General features: G+C 44.0%; 1 protein-coding gene across 4 annotated transcripts in view; it reads right to left on the bottom strand.

Moving 5' to 3' along the window:
- Positions 1-25,538, bottom strand: part of LOC129712758 (A-kinase anchor protein 13-like) — a 387,357-nt gene that overhangs the window by 35,238 nt on the left and 326,581 nt on the right. For all 4 annotated transcript variants that reach the window (XM_055661466.1, XM_055661468.1, XM_055661465.1 and 1 more), the window contains 4 exons: positions 23,899-24,034; positions 7,193-7,260; positions 3,931-3,997; positions 1,780-1,909 (listed from right to left, as the gene is read on the bottom strand). In XM_055661466.1, the coding sequence (XP_055517441.1) occupies positions 1,780-1,909; positions 3,931-3,997; positions 7,193-7,260; positions 23,899-24,034 (401 nt within the window). The remainder of the gene's footprint in view (positions 1-1,779; positions 1,910-3,930; positions 3,998-7,192; positions 7,261-23,898; positions 24,035-25,538) is intronic.

The following is a 25,538-nucleotide window of genomic DNA, read 5'->3' on the forward strand; positions in this document are numbered from 1 at the left end:
GAACTCAACAAGGTTCCCAAGCTTCTCCACTGTTGGTTCTGTTTTACCACATTGTCACTGCTCTGCAATGAGTGCATCCCACGATGATTCTCAACGAGCAAATATTTCCCACTGCCGCCCTTCCCATCGATTGTATTACAAATCTGAATTAAGCCAAGTATTATCCTCATCCATGAGGTTACAAAATTAAATTGGGAGATATCTCGGGCATTTACAATGTGAATTTAGTTTGCAGGGATGTTAAATTGTCCGGTATTGTGGGCGGTCTTCTTTTAAGTGAAGTATCCATCCAAAGTTTGACACAAAGTGCTGGAGTAACTCAATGGGTCAGGCCGTAACTGTGCCGATGCTGCCTGGCCCACTGATTTACTCGAGCACTTGGTGCCTCTTTTTGTAAACCAGTATCTGCAATTCCACAACCAAAATTTGAGTTGCTTATGTTATATTCAGTTTCCTTGGCAAAAATGTCTCAGGACACACTGCTGAGTTCATTATCGACCCAATGCTGACTGCAACACAGCACAGGACATGAAGAAAGTGTTGTTTTGAAAAAATAGGGTCAACAATCATCTCACTTTGCTGTGGGAATGTGGGGGAGGATGAGTGGGTTCACATGTTATGGAGCCAAATTACATCCTGCATTCTCTTGGACCATATTGTCGCAACCTACTTTTCCCCAATGCCTTTTGTGAGAATTCTGCCCCATTAAGTGTGCTGTGTAAAGGCATGTGGCTTCTTTTCCCAATTTATTGATACAAGAAGCGAGAAAGATTTGCATTTCTACAGTACTTTCTGCATCCCTTTCAGAATGTGCTAACCTGGTTTATAGTCAATGCAATAGTTCAATGCTGCCTTTATTATCACATATGTGAATGAAATCGGTGAAATTATTTTCTTACATACAATCCAGCAAAGTATTGCCATGCCTAAGCACATCCTAGATGAGCAAAGTGTACATAAGTTGTTCACTGAGCCCGCATGCACGAGGCGCCAGGATTTGGCGCCATTTTCAAAGTCCAGTCTGTGCTCTAGTTCTTATGAGCGGTGCCCGATCGAGGCGAGCTCCAGGTTGCAGTGGGCCTCCAGCCATCGCCTGCTTGAAATGCAGTCAGTGTAGTGCGGCAGGGACCTAGTGGCTATCAAGCTACCACTAACAAAATGTTTCCAGTGATATCAATGTAGGAAAATGTACTGCCCATGCAGTGGATTTCTCCTGCTCATCTTTGATATAATGCCAGGGGATCTTTCATGCCCAGCTGAGAATACCGAGGTGACCTGTGTTTGTTTAATCCCTCACTTGAAAGATGGACCTGATACAATGCTGCGCTCCCCAAGTCCTGCACTGGAGCATAAAGCAAGACTTTGGCACTCCTGAACTTGGGGCAGGTTATCAACACACAACCTCCTGTGATGCAAGAGCACTGCAAACTGAGCCTCGGTAAGCATTTAATTCATTAGCACTTTTGTACAACTTTAAGGTGAGGTGGGGGAAAGATTTAATGGGAACCTGAGAGGTAACTTTTTTTACACAAAGGGATGTGGGTATATGGAATGAGCTGCCGGAGGGGATAGTTGAGGCAGGTACTATTGCAACGTTTAAGAAACAATTAGACATGTACATGGATAGGAGAGCTTTAGAGGGATATGAGGCAAACACAGTATAGTGTTGTGTTGTAGTGACCAGTGTAGATGGGAAATGTTGGTTAGCACGGACAAGCTGGGCCAAAAGGCCTGTCTCCACTGACCAGATTCAACTTGTTGAATATAACTCAAGCTTACCCTGCGATGTTGGCTATTGACATACTCTTGGAAAGTGATCGATAGAGAGGCATCTTCCGATTAGGAGCTATCAACAAGTTGTCATCTGGAATGATTACTGCTGATCTTGGACGTTCTCTCGCTTGCATTGCTACATGAAAAACAGAAACACTGCAGGTAAATACTTCATAAACAGCTACATTACTGATATCTACTGTCACCATCAGTGTCAACATCTGATTATCTTAGTGTTGTCTTTGTGAAATACATGAGTACATGTCACAAAAACGTGTGCCCAACATCAAAATCTTCTTCTATTTGCAAGCTTCTCAGCTCTTGCCGATATGCTCTTGCAGACGGGGATCCATGCATAGGAGAAAGCATCTGGGAAGGTGAAGTGTACTTAATGTAGCTCTTTACAAATTTAGTAGCCCCTAAACCTGATTAAAAAAAAAACAGTTGGAGGAACTCAGCAGTCGAGCATCATCTACCTATGGATAGGATTTGTTGTTTCAGCTCAACTTGAAACCTCGCCCATCCCTTCCACCCACTCTCCCTCAACAGATGCAGCTCAGCCGACTGAGTTCCTCCAACAGTTTGGTTTAATGATCCATTCCAACATCTGCAGTTTCTTGTGTTCTCAAACTTTGTAAATCCCATGATTGTAATCCCATGACTGATGAGCAAATATAAAACATGAGAATGAGTCCAACCAGCTTGGGGTTTGAGGACAGGACTCAGTTACTCCTGATCATCCTTGGACTCCACCCTTGCCAGTTGGCTACAACCACGAGTGGTCAAAGGGCTAATATTTTGGAGGACTTCATATCGTGTCCAAATGACCACCTTTCAGAACCAGAGGAGAGAAATCTTTGACAATTGATTTCCATAAACCAGACAGAGCAAATAATCCCGTTCCAAAATGTTGACCAGTTTTCACGGGCCAATTGACCTCAAAACAAATCAGGTGCCTAATATTTCACGTAGTTTTACGTCAGGATCAGAAGCAAATCACACCAACAAAAAAAAATGTTGGTAGCATTCGTCCAACTGAAGATAAAATTCCAAACATTATATATACTAAGGAGCTGATCATTTCCATTATTAAATCTACCTCATCCCAGTTTCCCATATCTACTATATCATCATAGAACGTTGAACAGTACAGCATGGGAATGGGCCCTGCAGACCACAATGTTCATGCTCAATATGATGCCAAATTAAACTCAATTCCTCTCCCTATTCATCCATATCCCTCCATTCCCTGCATATATATATATCTATCTAAAAACCTCTTAACTGCCGCTGTGCTATCTGCCTCCACCAGCATCCCTGGTAACACATTGCAAGCACTAACCACTCTCTGGTAAAAAGTCCCACACATTTCCTTTGAACTTTGCTCCTCTCACCTTAAAGCTATACCTTCTAGTCTTTAACTTTTCCACCCTGTGGAAAAAGGTTATGATGTCTACCCTATCTATGCCACTCAACAATTTCTATACTTTTTATCATGTCTTCCCTCAGCCTCTGAAGCTCCAGAGAAAACAATCCAAGTTTGTCCAACCTCTCCCTGTAACTAATGCACTCTAATCAGAAATCCTAGTTCCTAACTTAGAGTCAATATTCCTGGCCACCTACCTTCAAAGCTCTGCCTCAAAATTCTGAGCAAGTCAACTCTAGACCCATGAGTTGGTCTTTGCATCGGCATTTAAATTCTCCGTGGGACAGTTGATCTTGAATTGTTCACTGAGCTCAAAGGGAGCGATCCAGAACGACGCGTTCAGCTCCACAACACTCAAACAATATTCCCAATACCTTTATATTATGTGGCCGCTAACTTAGAATATTACAGCCAAAACTCCAGGAGAGAGGAATAAGCACATTTCTGCGTTAGAGCTATTTTCAAATCACAAAGTTAAATAGCTGTTATCAACCTTTAAAGATACACCAGTGCTTCACTCTTGCAGTACCCATTCTCAACCAATCCAAGGCCAAATGTTATAACTAGATAACTGGGGGTGTTTTACACATGGACACTGTATTATATATCACAGACTTATCAAGTCATGAAATCACCATTACAATACCATGCAAGCTCATTGATTGAGTTAAATACGTTAGCATTGTTCCAGCAGTTTACACAGTGAGCTTTGAATAGACAGAGATACTTGCGTTTATTTCTCATGATGACAACATTGGGTAACGTTGATGAATCTTGGGCCTGAGGTGTTTTTTGTTGCTGAAATAGAGAAATTGGCACATATCATGGTACTGGCTGCAGCAAAGGAAATTTCCTCAGAGGTGGGAGACAAAGAGAAACGACATTGGGCCTGAGGTCAGCCTTGGTACACACCGAGGAGTCAAGAGAGTATTTTATTGCCACATGTACTGAAAACGGAACAATGAAATTCCTACCTGCTGCAGCTTAACAAGCACGTTAATGCAATAACAGAAAATATACAACAAATTAATAAATAATTGGCCAGAATGCTAGGTAACCATGATAGTGCAAATACTGAAGTGTGCAGTGCAACCAAAGACACAATCCATTGAACATTCTAGTTGCTGATGTTAATGCTGTGTAGTGTTTAAGTGTCTGAGGTGTAAATGGTATATCAACACTGCACATCAACAAGCCTGAACAGGTGGAGTCTTCTGAAGTCAGTCTGAAGAAGGGTTCTGACCTGAACCAACACCTATTCATTTTCTCCAGACATTCTGCTTGACTCGTTGAGTTACTCCAGAACTTTGTTCTCTCTTTGAACATAAGTGGTGTTCAACACCAAGCTTTTAGCACAACTAGGCAAGTAGTTTGAATCCCATAGATGAGACTCTGTGACTTCCCAGTTAACGCTTCATCTGTGCCTCAGATCATCAGTTCTCAAGGGCTGAGCTTCCAGGCCTGTAACTCACTTCATCATCCCACACTGACCACATGCATGGTCCTCATCTTCAGCCTGAGCACAATGTTTGTTCAACATTTTCAGATACCCAGCCATTCCTGTTTGTGACAGGACTGGTATTTCTGATACAATGTCGTCAAGGACTGTGTCCTTCGTTCCACAGATACTACATGATCTGCTGGGTATTTCTTGCATTCTGCTTCAGACTTCCAGCAGCTGCTGTGTTCTGCCCCACACAGCTCCAGCAGAGTGACTTCCCTCTCTGTTTCCCACATTCATCCATCTCCCTTCACACTCCACCAGACACATCAGCTTTAATTTACAGGCATCCACTTTCCCCTCCCTGGTTGGTGACGGGAAGAATTGGGTTATCTGTATGAACTTCATCTTTACCCTATCTCAAGCAATTACCCCAGCTCTGCAACTTTAACATGGCTGCTTTCTAACTTTTCCGTTCTGATGAGAGGTCATCAATCTAAAATATTAACCAGTCTCTCCCTCCACAGATGCTGCCTGACCTGCCGAGTGTTTCCCACAGAGGGTTATAGAGAGGTGAAGTCCCATCGACTGTGCTGACCATCAATCACCCATTCACATTATCGCATTAAACCCATATTTTATTCTCCCCACATATCCATCAACTCTCATGTACAGAAGGATCTTGGGATTCAAGTCCATAGCTCGCTGAAAGTGCAAACAGAAGTACTGTACATAGAGTGATGGTTTAGGAGAGGGTGCAGAAGATCTTTAACAGAATGCTGTCTGGATTAGAGGGCATTAATGTAGGAAAGGTTGGATAGCCTTGGATTGTCCATTCATTCTTTGGGGGTGATTTTCATTAAGATCATTCCAACAATCATCATCAATGTGTTTTGCTCAGGATTTCAACATCTGCGGTTCCTTGTGTCTCTCCTGGATGGCAGAGTGTGCAGTTGGTAGAGCTGCTACCTCAGAGCATTGGAGTTGCAGGATCAATCCTGACGTCCAGTGTTGTCTGTGTGGAGTTTGTACATTCTGCCTGTGATCGCGTGGGTTTTCTCCGGGTGCTCCGGTTTCCTCCCACATTCCAAAGACGTGCGGGTTTGTAGGTTAATTGTCCGCTGTAAATCTTCCGAATGTGTTGGGAGTAGATGCAAAAATGGGATAACATCGAACTAGTGTGAACATGTTGGCATGGAGTCAGACGGCTGAAGGGCCTGTTCCATTTTGTGCCTTCCAATCAATCAATCAATCAATCAATCTTTCATCAATATGAAACTAAATTTGTGCAATATGAAACTAAACCACATATTGTTCCATCATCATAATTCAACAAAGTAATATTTTCCAGTACTCCATTCTATTTTATGTTCTGCATCGGAGCACAAACCCTGACCAAAGCACAATATAGTTTCTGAGGCTGCTCTCCAAACCACTTCCTTGCTGTATTATCTCAATGTCCTTTCATTTCCGAGATGTTAAGCTCTGGCTGATGAACACGGATTTCACTAGCTTACTGACTGCAAGGCTGTTATGTGAGGCAATATTGAAAGGCTCTTAGTCCAACTCCTTAAAGGAAAGCACATCACCAAAAACTAAATTATACAAGATAAAGTATGTTGGAGAGCCTGTGAGAATCTGTATCAAGAGAGGAAATCTGCCCAGGCAGGGCTAAGAGATGAGCTCTCTCATTTTGTTCCAGATTTCCATTTGATTACAATTGAGACACAACTCACCAAACATTGGAACAATTTGAATATAACCAGCAATGAGAAGGATTGCGAACTGTATAAGCGTTCCCAGGGGAATATTTGAAATAAAAAAAGACACAAGTGCTGGAGTAATTCAGTGGGTCTGGAGAACATGAATAGGTTTCGGGTCAGAACCCTTTTTTTTAGTTTAGCGATGCAGCATGGAAACAGGCCCTTCGGCCCATTGAGTCCGCACCGACCATTTAGTTCAACATCCCCCCACATTAACACTATCCTACACACATTAGGGACAATTTACACTTATACCAAGCCAATGAACCTACAAACCTGTCGTCTTTGGGGCGTGGGAGGAAACCAAAGATCTCAGAGATCACGGGGAGAAAGTACAAACTCCGTACAGATGGCACCTGTGGTCAGGATCAACCCCCTGGTCTGCAGTGCTGTAAGTCAGCAACTCTATCCCTACGCCCCCGTGCAGTCCCACCATTCTTCAGATTTTATCAGCAGAGTTGGGGTTTAACACCTCATTGAAAGGCGTCATATCTGATAGTGCAGTAGTGTGCCGAGGTGTTAGAATGTGCTCAAGGTTCATGTGAGACTGAAGTCTGTAACCAGTGGCATTAGAATGTGGTACAACTGCAATAGCACAATATTGAGGCCTTTCTCCCCACTAAACCCATACTAGACCCGACCTGGGAGTGAAGGAGGGTGGCATATTGTGCAGTAACTGAAAGGAATGTTTCATCCCACAACTCAGTGAATGAAGAGACTCACAGGAAAATAAACCTGCATTATATTGAGTATTTTGCACGATACAGAAAACGGAAGAAAATTAAGTACCTTCTGTTTAATCTTACTGCAGGCTATGAGACTCTCCCTGCAATCCTTGTGAACTTGTACGTTGCAATCTGTGGAGGGAAAGAAAAGGCTATTAGAGAAAAGAGACAACCAAATACGGGCACAGGAAACCTTAACATACTATAAATACCATTGCACATGAATTATCATGCACAGAATTATTTGTGGTGGATTTAAAGATTAGAATGTAGGAGGCAGTGACATTTTACATTGTAGAAACAGGGAACTGCAGATGCTGGTTTACACACAAAATGCTGGAGTAACTCAGCGGGACAGGCAGCATCACTGGAGAGAAGGAATGGGTGGCGTTTCGAGTCGAGACCCTTCTTCATTCTTCACAGTTGACTTTCCTTGAGATGTTGCAGTGGATGTTGGAGAGAGGAGCATTCCTTCAGAAATGCTGCCAGAAATCCTCCAGCACCTTAACTCGGGAGTTCTTCTCCTGATGGTGGTCTCCCCGAATGGCTCTCATTATCACTTTCCTTATTTATCAGATTCCCGCACAGGCAGTGTTGTCCCACACACCAGAGGCTGTCTCCACTTCACCCCTGCTCTCCGCACCCGGCTCCTTCTTTCTTTCTTTCCCCTCTTTTCATCTTCTGTCTGCCTCCATCCATCAAGTACCTGCCCCTGCCCCCCAGCTCCATCCCTTCCCCTCCGATACCCAGCTTCATTAACCTGCCATCCTTCACCCCTCCCCAGTACAATCATCTCTCGCTTTGTCTCACCCCTTTCTCTCCGCTGTTTATACTAACTATCTTACCTCTCCCCTCTCAGACCTGATGCAAGGTTTAGGCCCAAAGAGTTGACCATTCCTTTCCATCCACCAATGTGCCCGACCCTCTGAAGTCCTCCAGCAAAAAAGGCCAACGTGCTGGAGTAACTGGGCGGGTCAGGCAGCATCTCTGGAGAACATCTCGGTCAGGACCCTTCCTCAAGGAGTCTGAAATAGTGTCCTGGCCTGAAACATCCAAACTCAAAACATCACCTATCCATGTTCTCCAGAGATGCTGCTTGACCTTCTCCAACACTTTGTGTCTTTTTTTTGTAAACCAGCACCTGCAGTTCCTTGTTTCCACGAGGTCCTCCAGCAGATTGCTTGCTGATTCTTGCCTAAACCTCTTTGCTTCACAACTTCTCTTTCGTGTTTGTGGACTTCTATTAAAACTTTTCTTTGATTGTACCCACTTTGCTCGTCTGGTGTTCTTTATATTAAGCTTGATTACTCCACTGCAGGGCATCTTGGAATATTTTGCCATGCTGAAGATATATATATATATATATATATAAATAGATCCTGTTGCTGTACTCTGAACTTCCTCATATTTAATTTGTGTGACTTATATTTAACCTTCCGTTACAGTTCCTCAAAAAAAACGTACTCAGGTCTCCATTATACCACACAACTCCCATCCTCAGAGTAGTTAAAGACGGGCAATAAATGCTGACCTTGCCAATGACGTCCACATTCCACTGTTTCTGTATTAACCCAAGTGACTTGCACAATTACACAGTGTCTCAAGAATGCTGAGGGAACTATCTGACTGCCAGACCAAGTAGAAATAGACAAAAAAACATTGGAAACTTAAATGTTCCAACTGGAAGATGATGTTCTGATGGCAAACATTCACTAGACTAGACCTTCTGATTAGCATTGTTTTAATGCTGGTGTTAAAACCGAGAGCTAAATACAAATTAAATTAAAATGCAACTAAAAACAAAATCAAACTCAAATGCACAGCACACAGAAGACAAAAGATGGTTGAATGCTTTAAACTCATCAAGGATTTCAGGGGTTCGGTTTTATCTGGAACATTAGGAACAATTAGGGGACAATAATCCAATCAGTGAGTCATAACTGTTAGAGCGCGTGCAAACATGGTTAGAATCCAGACATTTAGGATCCAGGGCTGACCTGATGCATCACAGCCCACTGTAACTCAACAGGAAGGAGAAGAGAACAGGGCTAGGAATGGCAAGCAGAGTCACACAACTTTAGAGTGCTTTTCGAGATACAGCGTGGCAACAGTCCCTTCGGCCACAGAGTCCATGCTGACCAGCGATCACCCCGCAGACTAGCACTATCCTGCACACTGAGGACAATTTACAATTTATAGAAGCCAATTAACCTACAAAGCTGTACGTCTTTGTAGTGTGGGAGGAAACCGAAGCGCCCGGAGAAAACCCACGCAGTCACAGGGAGAATGTACAAACTCCATACAGCCAACACCCAGAGGGTCTCTGGCGTTGTAAGGCAACAACTCAGCAGGTCAGGCAACATCTCTGGAGAACATGGATAGGTGATGTTTTGGGTCGAGACCTTTCTTCAGATGAGTCCTAAAGGCCATTGATCAATGTTCAGGACCGACATGTTCCAGGAAGGAGAAGGATGGCAAGGTAAGGGAACCATGGATGACCGAAGAGGTTGTACATTTGGTCAAAAAGAAAAGGAAAGCGTAGATTAAATCAGACATGGCACTTGAGAAATATAAAGCAAGGAGGAAACAACTCAAGTGGGCTATAGAAGGGTCAACAAGAGTCAAGAAATGTATTGGGCAAGTGTGTGTAGGTTGCACAATGAACAGCACATCTGCACCTTGGATGCTGCTCTTCGCAACAACTTACACAGGGCAGTTTGTCCATTAACACTCCTGTTAGAGGGTAATGACCGAAGAGCCCTGCAATGTACTGTACGGAGCCATGATGGAAGGAGAGAGTGCGGAGCAAGAGCGGTGGCAATGTTAAGTGTTATTTCTATGTAGCAGCATATTGCTGGGATTCAGGAGAAAAACATTCGCGGAATGATCATGGAAAAAATAACTCGTTCTCAATTTTCCGGCACATACATTCTCTTTGAATAACTGCTTCGAGAAGTCAGAAGAAAAAAAAAAAACCTGTGTGTAATATTCCCTAGATTGCCAACAACCTAAAGATAACTTGGAAAAAGGAATCATAGACACGCTACTAAAGTTGCATGAGCAATGAACTTTCCATTCCGCCCATGTGCCTTACCGTCAAGAGACGGAAGACGAGAAGCCCTCTCTTTCCAAGGCGGATGGTGGGGCAGAGAAATATTAGCACAAGTCTGGAAACTCTTGCAGAAACCATTGATGAAAATTGCCTCAGACAATATCATGCAGAGGTAGAAACTTCAGGGAACACCATTTATTCCGTGAAGTCTCTTTTCCGTTCAATATGATCACAGCTGACCCTCTCTCTCCCCATATCCCGCTATGCTTTTCCTTTGACTTTTCAGAGTAGTAATGTTGCCCAATCACACCATCTAAACTTCATAAGAATCCATTGGCTATATATTAAACTGGGATGAATTTAAGCTGTGAAAGGTTTGAAGCAAATGCAAGCCTATATCTTATTTAACCTATTGACAGGTCACCCACACAAGGAGAGTGTAGTGGTTCATTTTCCAGATCAGTAACCCAGAGGCCTGGATGAATGGTACAAAGTTCAAGTTCCACCAAGATATGGGGTTCAAAAAGAAATAAACATAATCCAGCTAGTTTTAGTGTGGAGATCCGCTTGTCATTAAATCTCATCCGGTTCATTAAAGAGCTTCAAGTAAGGAAATCAGATTGAAGAAGGCTTCTGACCTCAGTCCATTTTCTGTCACAGATATTATCTGGTTCGCTGAGTTCTTCCAGAAAGTTGTTTTTTTTCTACATCCTTGGGATGTTGATGGTTTTCTGAAGGTCAGTGTGTTGTGGAATTGTACAGCGCATAAAATGGGCTCTTTGGCCCACAACATCAATGCTAACCTCTTTGCCCATCTACCCTAATCCCATCAGCTGCACCAGGGCTGTGCTGTTCTACGCTTGCCTATTTAAGTGTTGGTCCAAATGCCTCTTAAACCCAGTAATTGTACCCGATTCCACCACATCCTCTGGCAATACGTTCCACACATCAGCACACTATAAAAATAACAGATGCCCTTCAAAAGTGCTACCTCTCACGTTAAACCTATATCCTCTTGTTTTTGATGGCCCTACATAGTGGAAAATACTTTGACTTTCGACCCTATCTATGCATCTCATAAGCTTACATACTTTAATTAGGTTACTCTTCAGCCTCCTTGTCTCCAGGGAAATCAAGTCAAGCCAATTCAAGCAAAAGCCTCCAATCCAGAAACATTCAGAGTGCATCTCCTCTGCACTCTCTCCTCTGCAAACACATCCTGCCTTGGGTTGGTGATGGCAATCGCAGACATTGCTCCAAGTGCGGCATAATGTCCTAACTCTTATATTCTGTGGCCTGACCTATGAAAGGAAGCGTGCCACATGCCTTCTTCATCACCCTATGGATCTTTGATTAAGGTGAACAAGATACTTTACTTCATTAGCCAAGGAATAGAACGATGGAGCATCAAGGTCATGCTGAACCTGTATAGAGCATTGAAAGGCAGCACTGAAGTTCTAGTTGCTGAACTACTGGTAGGGTATAACTGCACCTTGGAGTCATATAGTCATATAGCATGTAAACAGGCCCTATAGCCCAATTCATTAAGCTGAGCAAGATGTCCCATCTATGCTAGTCCCATTTACCTGCATTTGGCCCATACATTTACAAACTACCCTTGAACTGGCCAACTGTACAACTTGCCCTCTGTCAGCTCATTCCATACACCCAGCACCCTCTGTGTGGAAAAATGTTTCCCCCTCAGGGTCCTATTAAACCTTTGTGTAGAAAGGAACTGCAGGTGCTGGTTTAAACGGAAGATAGAAACAAAAAGCTGGAGCAACTCAGCGGAACAGGCGGCATCTCTGCAGAGAAGGAATGGGTGATGTTTCGAGTCGAGACCCTTCTTCAGACGGTTCTTCTGAAGAAGAAGAGTCTCGACCCGAAACGTCTTTGAATCCTGGCAACATCCTCGTAAATCTTCCCTGGAGTATTTTCAATTTTAATTCCATTTTTCCAACAGCTGAGTGTCCAGTCGGATGCAGAGGAGATTTACGAGAATGTTTTCAGAGGTGGAAAATTATATGTGGAAATATTGACCTGGCTGGGATTTGGTTCCTTTTGTTTAGGAAGTTTTAAATTAAACTTCATTTAGATACAAGTATTCTAGATAGAATTATGTGGCATGGTACCTTTGGCGCATTAGCTAAGTGTTGGCCTTTGAGGTACCATTGGGTGACACAGCGGTAGAGTTGCTGTCTTACAGTGCCATAGACCTGGCTTCAATACTGATTACGGGTGCTGTCTGTACGGAGTTTGTACATTCTCCCTGTGACCATGCTGGTTTTCTCTAGGTGCTCCAATTTCCTCCCACACCCCAAAGATGTGCAGGTATGTAGGTTGAGTGGCTTCGGTAGAAAGATTGTAAAATTGCCCCAATTGTGTAGGATAGTGTTAGTGTGGGGCGTGATCGGTGGTTAGCGTGGACTCGGTGTGCTGAAGAGCCTGTTTCGGCGCTGCATCTCAAAGGTCTAAAGTCTACCAGTTTTCACTGACGCTAAGACTGTTTAGAGGAGAGCTGACAAAATATTCTCTCGCCCCCAACTGCAGTGGGAAGCACCTCTTGGAAAGAACAGGAGAGAAAGTTAGCTTTAGAAGCACCTGTTAGAGTACTTGAAATCTGTAATGTGTTGTGTGGTGAGCTGGGACGTGGGCCTTACCCAGGGAGCCTACTCAGCAACAGAGACACCATCGACCAAATCACCTCCTCTGGAGGCAGAAGTGTGTATGATGGATTTGATCACTGCTGCAGCAGAGAAGGGAAGGAGGCCCTTGTCTCCAGCTTGGCCAATTTCATTTTGAAAGATAGCAAGTATACTTTCCACTGGCACGGAAACAAGAATTTTAAAAAGTGTGCTCGAGAGCATTTTTATTTAAATGTTCTCAATTTTTTCCTTTACGGTAACAATCTAGCTGAAATCCATCACTTCTGCCAGTCCCAAAGGAAGTCATTTCAAAACTTAGGCTGACATTTGTGCTGTGTTGATCAGGGCGTATCATTGCGTTTTACACATGAAGGTGACAGAATTACAGGCTGTTTCCAATGCTTTGGCTTCATTGTAAAGATGCCATGTTATGTCGCAAAGAGCAGTCAAGGACTTGTAAACTGGCCAACACATCCGGCAACCACCACCCAGAGCCGACAACTTCACTCCAGCGTGGGGGAACCACACACAAATTGGTTGCCACATTTGCCAAAGGTAACAATAATCGCAGCATGTTCAACCATTTATATTTTAATATGAGAAGCAGGTTGCTGAGGATGAAGAAATGTGTTATAAAAATCTAAGAATTCCTACGACCATAGAAACAACGTTCTGGCTGGAAAGACTCAGCAAGTCTGACAGCCTCTATGGAGAGATAAAGTTTCAGGACAGAGACCCTTCATCAGAACTGGGAAAGAGATAAAAAGAAAAGGTGGTTTTCAAAAGCTTGTTAAAAAAAGTTACATTTACATAACATAAGCTTTTTGTTTTAAGTGCCAAAGTGCACATCTTCAACAAGTTTTTAACCAAACGCGGGCAGGAGTGACTAGTGTCGCTGGGACATGTTGGTTAGTGTGGGCAACTTGGGCCGAAGGGCCTGTTTCCATACTGTATCACTCTATGACTCTATGGGTGTCAGTTGTTATGGGGAGAAGGCTGGAGAATGGGGTTGGGAGGAAAAGATAGATAACTATATAACCATATAACAATTACAGCACGGAAACAGGCCATCTCGGCCCTACAAGTCCGTGCCGAACAACTTTTTTTCCCCTTAGTCCCACCTGCCTGCACTCATACCATAACCCTCCATTCCCTTCTCATCCATATGCCTATCCATATGCCTATCCAATTTATTTTTAAATGATACCAATGAACCTGCCTCCACCACTTCCACTGGAAGCTCATTCCACACCGCTACCACTCTCTGAGTAAAGAAGTTCCCCCTCATATTACCCCTAAACTTCTGTCCCTTAATTCTGAAGTCATGTCCTCTTGTTTGAATCTTCCCTATTCTCAAAGGGAAAAGCTTGTCCACATCAACTCTGTCTATCCCTCTCATAATTTTAAAGACCTCTATCAAGTCCCCCCTTAACCTTCTGCGCTCCAGAGAATAAAGACCTAACTTATTCAACCTATCTCTGTAACTTAGTTGTTGAAAGATCAGCCATGATTGAATGGCAGAGTAGACTTAATGGGCCTAATGGCATAATTCTACTCCTATAATCTGTGAACATGAATCCACTTCCACCCCATGGTGGACATTGAAACTGATGCGCTACAATGTTGAGAACTAAAGTATATTCTGCACTTTGTACCTTCCCCCTTGCTCTACCTGTTGTACTTGAGCTTGACTTGAAAGGACACAAAGTGCTGGAGTAACTCGGTAGGTCCCGAAGATTCTCTGTAGAACATGCATAACATAAATATGTGGATTGTATTTAAGCATGGCATATCTGATCTGATTGCAAAACTAAGCTTTTCGCTGTGCCTCGATACATGACAATAGTGAACCCAATCCTAAACCTGTTTTTCTTTTAAAAAAATATCCTCTCACACTGATTTTTTAAATCCTTTCCCATTTCCTTTAAGATCCTTGATTGAAACAAGCATTTCAAACATAGTCATTCAAAAAGCAGGGAATCAATCTTGCTCTTAATTATTCTGGCACATACCGCAGTCTTTCCCTCCTCACTCATTTTATATTACTGTTCTACAGATGACTCACTATGCTCAAAACCACCTTAACCTTGAGCTCTTTCTACCACCCACTGTGTGTCAGCATATAAATTACTTAATGTTGGGTTAAATAACATGGTTGTCCCACCAGCCCAGGACAGGGGGAGAATAAATTCACTGGGTTAGCTCAGTTGACGGTTCATGGTTGACCAAGTCCTCCTCTGGAGTCTAGGAGCTATGCTCATTCCCTGTCAGAGAGAAATATTCTCACTACTCAGCCCTCCCTGAACACGGATGATCATGTATTTTCTTATGTGTTACCACAAGCCAACCTGAGAAGATGCAAGTTGCTTAATTTTTCAAGTCAAATTTCATCCAGGTTTGAGATCAAGTGTATATTCTGCCCACAGTTTTCAAATGAATTCAAAATGAATGCAAGATACAGATTAAAATCAATCTTTAAATTTTTCCATTCCTGACATCCAATTTGGTGCACTTTCCGTGAAGATCAAAACGGACCTTTAAATATCAAGAGATCAAAGATGTTGTTTAATTACTGTGCTGATGCTCTTATGAATTCATTAGTTTTATGAATGGTTCTGAAAACTATAGATGCAACTCATGTAGAGGAAGGGACTCCTTTCATAATTGTGATGCTTATATTTATTGGGTATTTGTGGCTCTGAAGAAGGATCTCAACTTGAAACTATCCACGTCCTCCAGAGATACTGCCTGAGCCGTTGAGTATTTCCAGCACTTTATGTTCTATGTAAGATTCTAGCATCTGTAGTTTGTTGGGTTTTTTTCTGTGGCTCTGCTGGAAATTCAGTATAAAGGTTGTGTGATGAAATCTGTGCACAGATTCTTGGTGTAATATTCCAGCACAGTACTGGAGGAATAGTGCTCTGTCAGAGCATCATTTATAGGGCGGCGCAGTGGCGCAGTAGACTCAAAGCACCAGGAACCCGGGTTCGATCCTGACTATGGGTGCTGTCTGTAGGGAGTTTGTACGTTCTCCCCGAGACAGGTTCGTAGGTTAATTGGCTTAGGTAAAAAGTATCTGGTCACCCAGAGATGCTGCCGGTCCCGCTGAGTTACTCCAGCATTTTGTGTCTATCTCCAATCATCTCTGGAAGTAGAAGTGGGGGCGGATCCGGATCCGCAACGGCCGTGAGCCCCAGGCCAAGCTCGGCGATCGTTTGCCTGCTTCTGCTGCTGTTGGAGGTGAGACGTTGCGCCGTGCCAGGGTCTTGGGCCTGTCTCACTTTGGCCGTCAGTTACGCGACAGGCCGGTGGCGCGCGAAGATTTCGTACAGGGCGAAGTCCACACTCCTCCACGCCACTCCACGTGCCCGTCCCGCGCTACCCATACGCTAGCAGGTCGAGTATTAGGCGCGCGAATGATGGCCAAGTGGCACAGGCCCTTAACTTCAAGCACCTGCTCTTTGCTTCTTACTAAGTTCCAGTGCAGTATCGGGCTCAAGTACTTGGAGACTTCACACAGATTGACAGGGACACTTTTTTTTAAAGTTTAGTTTAGAAACACAGTGTGGAAACAGTCCCTTCGCCCACTGAGTTGGTTTTAGTTAGCCAAGTCAGCAAAGAGGGTTCCAAATTATGTGATGTTGGTTGAGGGGCAACGTTTTCACTCAGGGGGGTGTTGAGTATACGGAACGAGCTGCCAGAGGAGGTAGTGGAGACAGGCCCATTAACAACATTTAAAAGACATTTGGACAGGATACGTCCGAGGGTGAAACGTGGGCCTAGTGTAGATGGGGCATCTTGATCGTTGTGAACGCGTTGGGCTGAAGGGCCTGTTTCTGTGCTGTAAACCTCAAGGACACTTTTACCATGGAGGGATTGGTGTCAGGTCGGATGATCAAAACATTTCAGGTCACCAAGTCATCCAGATGAAAGGCCATTGGCCAGAAACACGACTCTTGTTTCTCATCGCAGATGTGGCCAATGCTTCAGCCCTCCTGCGTTATACTGTCAAACCTACATTCCCTCAGGTTACACAAAAAAGCTGGAGAAACTCAGCGGGTGCAGCAGCATCTATGGAGCGAAGGAAATAGGCAACGTTTCGGGCCGAAACCCTTCTTCAGACACTACACTCCTTAAACACTACATTCCCTCAGGTTCAACTGATTCTGGTGCCTCCGTTTGTTCGATGCTGCGGTTATCTTTGTCACTCTAAGCTACAATGTTTCAGCCTTGGGTTTTCCCTGTTTTTTCACCCAGAGAGTTGTGAATCGGTGGAATTGAGAGTCAAGAGAGAGAGTCAATTTAATTGTCATTTGGACCCCTGGAGGTCCAAACGAAATGCCGTTTCTGCAGCCATACATTACACACAAATAGACCCAGACACAACATCATTACATTTTACATAAACATCCATCACATAGCTGTGATGGAAGGCCAAAAAAACAGAAGGCAGTGAAGGCCAATTTACTGGATGTTTTCAAGAAAGAGCTATACAGCTCTTTGGGCTAACGGAATCAAGGGATATGGGGAAAAAGCAGGAACGGGGTACTGATTTGGATGATCAGCCATGATCATATTGACTCCTGCACCTATTTTCTATGTTTCTATGTGCTGAAATCAAAATTTGTCATGAACACAAATGTACTCTTTTTCAAACAGTGCCTCCTTGGCATTTCCTTCCTTTGACAACCCTTCAGTTTGCACAATTCTAGGGAAGTATTACATGAGAATTACTCAATTTAGTTCAGTTGAGAGATACAGCCTTCGGCCCACCTAGTCCACGACGACAAGCAATCCCCGTGCACTAACACTATCCTACACACGGAACAATTTACAATTTTTTACCAAAGCCAATTAACGTACAACCCTGTACGTCTTTGGAGTGTGGGAGGAAACTGGAGCACCCAGAGAAAACCCACGTGGTCACAGGGAGAATATACAAAGTCCGTATAGACAGCACCCATAGTCAGGATCGAACTCGGGTCTATGCGCCGTAAGGCAGCAACTCTACGCTGCCCCTCCTCACCGCCTCTCTCAGTCTATGGTGCTTCACGCTGTCTGACTTTCTCACTATCCACAGTAATGATGTTTTTCAAAAATTCGCTCGCTCCAAGACTAGGCTTTGCACAACTGTACACAGTCAGGACCTTTATCCCCCCAGGGTGGGAATATCGCAGACTAGACTAGCTTCAACGGCAGAAGCACAAAGCTTTAAGGAGATGTGCAGGGCAAGTTTTATTTACAAAGAGAAAAATGAGTGCATGGGATGTGCAGCTTGGGGCAGTGGTGTAGGCAGATACGATAGCTGCGTTTGTTCTGCTTTTGAATAGACACATGGATGTGAGGGGAATGCAGGGGTATGGATCATATTCAGAGGAGATTTGTTTAACTTGGCATCATGTTTTGAACAGACATTGTGGGCCCAAGGGCCTACAACAGTGCTGTGCCATTCTATGCTCTAGCTTATAAGGATCACAGATAGTGGGGGGGGGGGGGGGGGGGGGGGGGGGGGGAGTGGGAAGGGGTGTGGCAGGAAGGGGGGTGTGGTAGGAATGGGGATGTGGCTGGAATGAGGTGATGGAAATGGGGGTGCAGCGGGCAAACATAGAAACATGGTAAATAGGTGCAGGAGTAGGCCATTCGGCCCTTCGAGCCTGCACAGCCATTCAATATGATCATGGCTGATCATCCAAACTCAGTATCCTGTACCAGCCTTCTCTCCATACCCCCTGATCCCTTTAGCACAAGGGCCACATCTAACTCCCTCTTAAATATAGCCAATGAACTGGCCTCAACTACCTTCTGTGGCAGAGAATTCCACAGATTCACCACTCTCTGTGTGAAAAATGTTTTTCTCATCTCAGTCCTAAAAGGCTTCCCCCTTATCCTTAAACTGTGACCCCTTGTTCTGGACTTCCCCAACATCGGGACAAATCTTCCTACATCTAGCCTGTACAACCCCAAAGGGGATGAGAATATAAAATCAATTGTATTTGAAACAGCGTTACACACTAAACAACAAGCTGACACGCCAGCCTTCCCACTCATTCCTAGAATTAGTCTGTGCACAATAAACCGAGGATCTGGCACCTAAATTGATGCTGTCACACTAAATCCACAGATGATACCCTGATCTGCTGCATTTCCGTAACTCAGAAGCCGATGAACTCTCACCTACTTGTGTGACTGTTGAACTTTTTGCAGGAATGTTGGTGTTCTGCTCAACAAAACGTGTTTAAAAAAAAAAAAAGCAAAAATGATTTCCTGCTAAGGCTTCCCCTTCATACTGGAGCGAAGGCTGCTAAGACGGGAGCTTGGGTGGGCACGTTAATAACTCCGCTAATTAGAAAAATGTGCCCGCTCGCATGCGGGAATTACGGCAATTAGAGGCAGCAGTTGGGTCTGATATTCAAGTGGGATTTCTGGGAAGCCATTCCTGGAAGTTTCCGACAGAAGGATGTTATGGATGCTGTAAATCTCAACTAAAAACAGATATTCTTGGAAACTCCCAGCAACTGGGTCAGTAGCAGAGGAGAGAGTGTTGACATTTCAAGTCAATGCTTGCACGAAGTCTCAAGCACCTCGGGAATAAGCATCAGTTTCACTATATGTTGTATCCTTTATCCTGATGATTGTATTAATGTTTTGTCTATTCTTTGGCTGGAGAGCAGGTAAATAAAAGCTTTTCACTGTATCTCAGAATATGTGACAGTGATAAACTAAACCCATATCTTCCATTAATCAGCATGATATATTGTAGAAACAAGAAACTGCTGATGTTGGTTTACACACAGTGCAAAAACAGGTCCACGCCGGCCAGTGACCACCCCATACACTAGCTCTATCCTGCACATGCGGGACAATTTGCAATTTTTTACCAAAGCCGATTAGCCCAACAAACCTGTACGTCTTTGGAGTGCGGGAGAAAACTGGAGCACCCGGAGGAAACCCACACAGTCACATAGAAAATCGGTGCAGGAGTAGGCCATTCGGCCCTTCGAGCCTGCACCGCCATTCAAAATGATCATGGCTGATCTTCCAACTCAGTATCCTGTACCTGCCTTCTCTCCATACCCCCTGATCCCTTTAGCCACAAGGGCCACATCTAACTCCCTCTTAAATATAGCCAATATGGCCTCAACTACCTTCTGTGGCAGAGAATTCCACAGATTCACCACTCTCGGTGTGAAAAATGTTTTTCTCATCTCGGTCCTAAAATACTTCTCCCTTATCTTTAAAGGGGGAAGTCAGAGAAAGAACTTACAAACTCTGTACATACAGCACCCGTAGTCAGGATCGAACCCAGGTCCCTAGTGCTGTAGGGCAGCAACTCTACCACTGTGCTATTGTGCTGCCCAAAATTCTGTTAGACCAGCTGGGAATTTGAATAGAAAAAAAGTAGAGGAAGTGGACACTTGGCATTTGTTAAGTACAATATGTATTCCCTTCCCTTTTGGTACCTTCGAGCGGCGATTTGCCTCCAATTTTCTCAACATGCAGTAAATCGTTCAGTGTGGTGTGGCAACATTTATCAAGTGCCCCTTCTGTCAGGGAGAGAGGAAGCCGTTGAGCAGGAAATAGGAGGCGATTGAAGGATAAAGACACAAACTAAGGTCGAGAGAGTTGCAAAAAAAACAGCGATTAAAGACTTGGGGGTAAGAAGGGAACCTCAGTCACGTGTACTGCAGCACGGTACAACAGAGGCTGTGCATTGTCCTCTACGTCCGGCACATAGTTCCATTCAAACACAGCTGCCTTTATAGTGCACATTATTGCAGCGAAATCTAAGAGTAATGTGCATGTATTGGTCTCAGAGAGTGCAGCAGTGGGAGTAGTGTGAATTCAGAGTTGTTGGGGCATAGAACATGTTCTGAGGCACATCCCTGTGGCTATCAAACCGTACAACTCCTCCCCTTTCTGTCATGGGGTAGACTGAGACTGAGACGGACTCCCCCCTCCCCAAACTTTGCACATCACCAATCCATTTCACTTGTCACTTTAATTTCATGTTTCATGTATTTTGTGTTTTTTATGGCTGTCGGCAGATCACTTTCCCTCCTGTGATAAATAAACTTCTATCATATTGTATCGTATGAAAGCTACTGAGGAAGCTGCCTTTATACACAATAGGCAATAGGTGCAGGAGTAGGCCATTCGGCCCTTCGAGCCAGCTCCGCCATTCACTGTGATCATCCACAATCAGTACCCCGTTCCTGCTTTCTCCCCATATCCTTTATCTCCGCTATCTTTCAGAGTTCTATCTAACTATCTCTTGAAAGCATTCAGAGAACTGGCCTCCACTGCCTTCTGAGACATTATAGTGCACATTATTGCAGTGGAATCCACGAGTAATGTGCATGTCTTGGTCTCTGAGAGTGCAGCAGTGGGAGTAGTGGGTGAAGAGTTAGTTCAGAGTTGTCAGGGCACAGAACATGTTCTGAGGCAGTAGATGGACATTAGAGCCACTGGGGAAGCCACACCATGAAGCTGGCCCGCATTCCCATGGTTAAACAGTGGCGAAGTTGGTGCTCACTGCCTTGGGTCTACACGTGTCCATGTGATGGTGGCCAGCATGTGTCACGAACTACACAGAACAACAAATCAGAAGCACTGGACAGAGGTCGATTCAAAACAAACCATCTCTAAATTCAAATTATCCTTGCTTTCCCTCTCTCTCCATCATTCCCCCATCCTAGTTCTCCGACCAGTCTGACTGTCCTCCTGATTAAATGTTATCTCTGTATGCTTTGTTGTCAACTTCCCCAAGCTAACAATGATCTATTCTACATGTTCCTTGATCTTCGTCCCCCTTTTCTCATTTTCACACCTTACCCTTCCATATCTCTGTCTCCCTCTCCCCTGACTCTCAATCTGAAGAAGGGTCTCAACCTAAGCATCACCAATTCCTAGATAGACAAAATTGCTGGAGAAACTCAGCGGGTGCAGCAGCATCTGAGTTTCTCCAGCACCGAAATGGCCTGAAACGTTGCCCATTTCCTTTGCTCCATAGATGCTGCTGCACCCGCTTAGTTTCTCCAGCACTTTTGTCTACCTTCGATTTTCCAGCATCTGCGGTTCCTTCTTAAACTCATCACCAATTCCTTCTATCCAGAGATGCTGCCTGTCCAGCTGAGTTACTCCAGCATTTTGTTTCTATCTAGGATCGAGCTAGTGTAAGGGTGATCATTGTTGTGGACTCAGTGAGCGGAAGGGGCTGTTTCCACGTTGTAAACTAAACTAAAACTCAGATAACTGATTTAGACGGGATCGACTGGGTGAACTTTTTTTTGCTCTAACATCAAGACAAGCTTATCCACAGTGATTGGGTTAAAGTACAGTATCTGCTACAAATTCAGCAACCGCTTTACATTGTCAGCCTGATTGTAATCAATCAGATCTATTAAAGGTCACAAAAGCCTCTGGGACTAAATGTGCATCAGCTGGAGGAGCTTTGTTGTGTCTGTATTCAATACCAAGTGTGGAACAGAAGTGAGATGCCCCGCGTTGGAAGTTAATTCTAGCAACGATGCTGTTATAAGATTAAACGGGAGCAGCGTCTCGTGTCATGCAGAGTACGTGCAGACAAAAGGCCACAGTTCAACATGTGGGATCGACAGACGATGTTTGGCCACATGAATGTTGAGTGTGCAGCCTGCTGACAATACTCCACCACGGACCCAGACTTGTGCCTCAATCATATCATATTCTTTTGTTACTGCAACAACAACACCAACTTACACTTGCTCAGCACCTGAGTCACAGGAGCAGTGCTCAAGGAGTTAGAAGATATAGTGAGAAGTTTTGTTACAAATAGAACTGAAGAGCATCCAGAGAAAGATAGAAAGGCAATTCCTGAGGTGAAGAGACGTGACAACTGAACTATGAGGGACACCCGATGAAGTCCCAATGTTGGGCGAGTCCAGAACCAGGGGCCACAGTCTAAAGGGGAATAAAGGGGAGGCCATTTAAGACTGAGGTGAGAAAAAACTTTTTCACCCAGAGATTTGTGAATTTGTAGAATTCCCTGCCACAGAGGGCAGTGGAGGCCAAATCACTGGATGGATTTAAGAGAGTTAGATAGAGCTCTAGGGGCTAGTGGAATCAAGGGATATGGGGAGAAGTCAGGCACGGATTATTAATTGAGGACGATCAGCCATGATCACAATGAATGACGGTGCTGGCTCGAAGGGCCGAATGGTCTCCTCCTGCACCTATTTTCTATGTTTCTAATTGATTAAAAAGTGAGCTAAGCATGTTGGAGGAGTGGGTTGGTACACACACACACACACACACACACACACACACACACACACACACACACACACACACATACACCGAAAAGGAAAATATTTAAATTGCAATATATGAGACAACCAACCAAGATATCATTTCTCGGCATTGTTTGAAAATAATACACAACTTTCAGCTTGACAGTGATAGCCCTTCAATGTGCCATCAGAGTGAAGTGTCAGTAAGTCGTGGATTCAAAAGCATGACGTTAAAGGAGATGGAGATACACAAGACTGTGGATGTTAGAATCCTGAACAAAAACAAAACATGTTTGAGGAACCTAGCGAATGGGACAGGGACTGGGCAGACAATGTTTCAGGTCTGGATCCTTCTTCAGATAGCACAGTTGGTAGAGCTGCTGCCTCACAGCACCAGAGACACGGGCTTGATCCTGACCTCGGGTACTGTCTGTGTAGAGTTCTTATTGTGACTGCATGGGTTTCTTCCAGGTGCTCCGGTTTCGGCCTACATCCCAAGGACGTGCGGGTTTGTAAGTTAATAAATCTCCAGTGTGTAGGGAATGGTTGAGAAAGTGTGATAACATAGAACTATTGCGATGGTTAGCGTGGACTTGATGGGCCGAAAGGCCTGTTTTCCATGCTGCATCTCTGAACTGAACCACACTGAATGACTGCTTCCTTGCTTCCGTCTGAAGTAAGGTCTCGGCCCAAAACATTGTCTGTCCATCCGCTTCCCACAAGCTGCCAGACCCACGGAATTCCTCCAGCATTTTACACAAAGAATATTTCTTACAACAGCTAGTGAGGCAGACCAGTTACTTACTGTTACAGAGATATGCCTCGCGGGTGGTTATACTCTTGTTACACTGGTGACATTGGGGTGGGCCATATGCTAAGATGGCAGTGAATGCATGGCCATTTGTGGATTTCTTGTCCTTCTCTTTTGTTTTCTCCTTCTCCTAAAACACAAAGGGAAGTGATCAGTGATGACAGCAGAATCAATTTTTACATATACATGGCAGTGAAACCTCGCCTCTGCTTCCTGTGATAACTGCAGCCGTGATATAGCTTGTGGCAGGCAGCACACCCACAGCCAGTGTTAACCCTCATGAATCAACCCCCTCACTCACAAGGGCAACTTTGCCAACATACAACACATAAGTCAAGTCACTTTTATTTCTATAGCACATTTAAAAACAACTCTCGTTGACCAAAGTGCTTTACATTGGTGGAGGTACTAACGTTATACAACATTGGTTGTACATACATAAACGCATACATATAGCCCTCACTCAGAGGACATCAAGAAAGGCTTGAGAGTAAAGATGAGTTTTAAGTCTCGACTTAAAAGAGTCGATGGAGGGGGCAGCTCTGATGGTAAGAGGGATACTGTTCCACAGTCTCAACCAACAAGCTCAAAAATATCCAAAGTTTTCTCAATTAATTCCCAAGGTTGTTCACAGGCTCGACTGATTGATTGATTGTAATATACAACAAGATAACAGGCCCTTTGGCCCACCGAGTCCATGCTGAGTATCAATCACCCATTTATGACTTTACTTCATGTAGAGTTTATGAAGACTCAAGATCCTTGGGATCAGACACAGCCGACTTGGGAATAGAGATTACATAGGACTGGAAATGCCATTATATAATAATCAGAAATACGAGTTTTTGGCTTAGTGCGTGTAAGAAGGAACAGCAGATGCTGGTTTATTCCAAAGATAGGCACAAAATGCTGTAGTAACTCAGTATGTCAGGCAGCATCTCTGGTGAAAAGGAATAGGTGATGTTTCAGGTTGGAACCATTCTTCAGGCTCGAGATGGGTTCCGATCTGAAACGTCACCTGTTCTTTCTCCAGTGATGCTGCTCGACATACTGCCAGGTATTACCAGTTTAGTGGCATTTTGGTTAGTGTTGGATATTCATGAAGAGAAGCAAACAGATTCTTTAACTGTTCACATTTTTGTTTCCTCATGTGTTTACTGATTCTGAAACTAACCACGCTGATTTGGTAACATCAATATTAAAACCCAGCTGGTTCCTCATTCTGCCAATGTCAGTAATTCCATTTAAAGTTGTTCTAGGCCCAGCAGTTAATTGATTGAAAAGAACTGACAAGAAATAAGTCAAAGAAAACCTCAGCATCTTCTTTGACAATTTAATGGTTAGGCTCTCAAAGAAGCTACGAGTTTACAATTCATAACAGTTGACAGTTTAGTTTATCGTCATGTATCAAGGTACAGTGTAACGTTTTTGATGTGTGCTATCCAGTCAGCGGGAAGACAATACACTGGATGTATATGGCAAAGTGTTATATGAGGATCACAATTGTCTCAACTGGTCCTGAATTCAAAAGAGTCCATTTTCATTTAGAGGACTTCTGCAGCCTTTACCTCCTCCTGCTCTGATGATTGGATTCCTATCAACTCATTCCCACCCTAATTGCTTCTGATCAACCA

This window comes from Leucoraja erinacea, chromosome 33 (assembly GCF_028641065.1).
Source record: "Leucoraja erinacea ecotype New England chromosome 33, Leri_hhj_1, whole genome shotgun sequence".
Lineage (NCBI taxonomy): Eukaryota > Metazoa > Chordata > Chondrichthyes > Rajiformes > Rajidae > Leucoraja > Leucoraja erinaceus.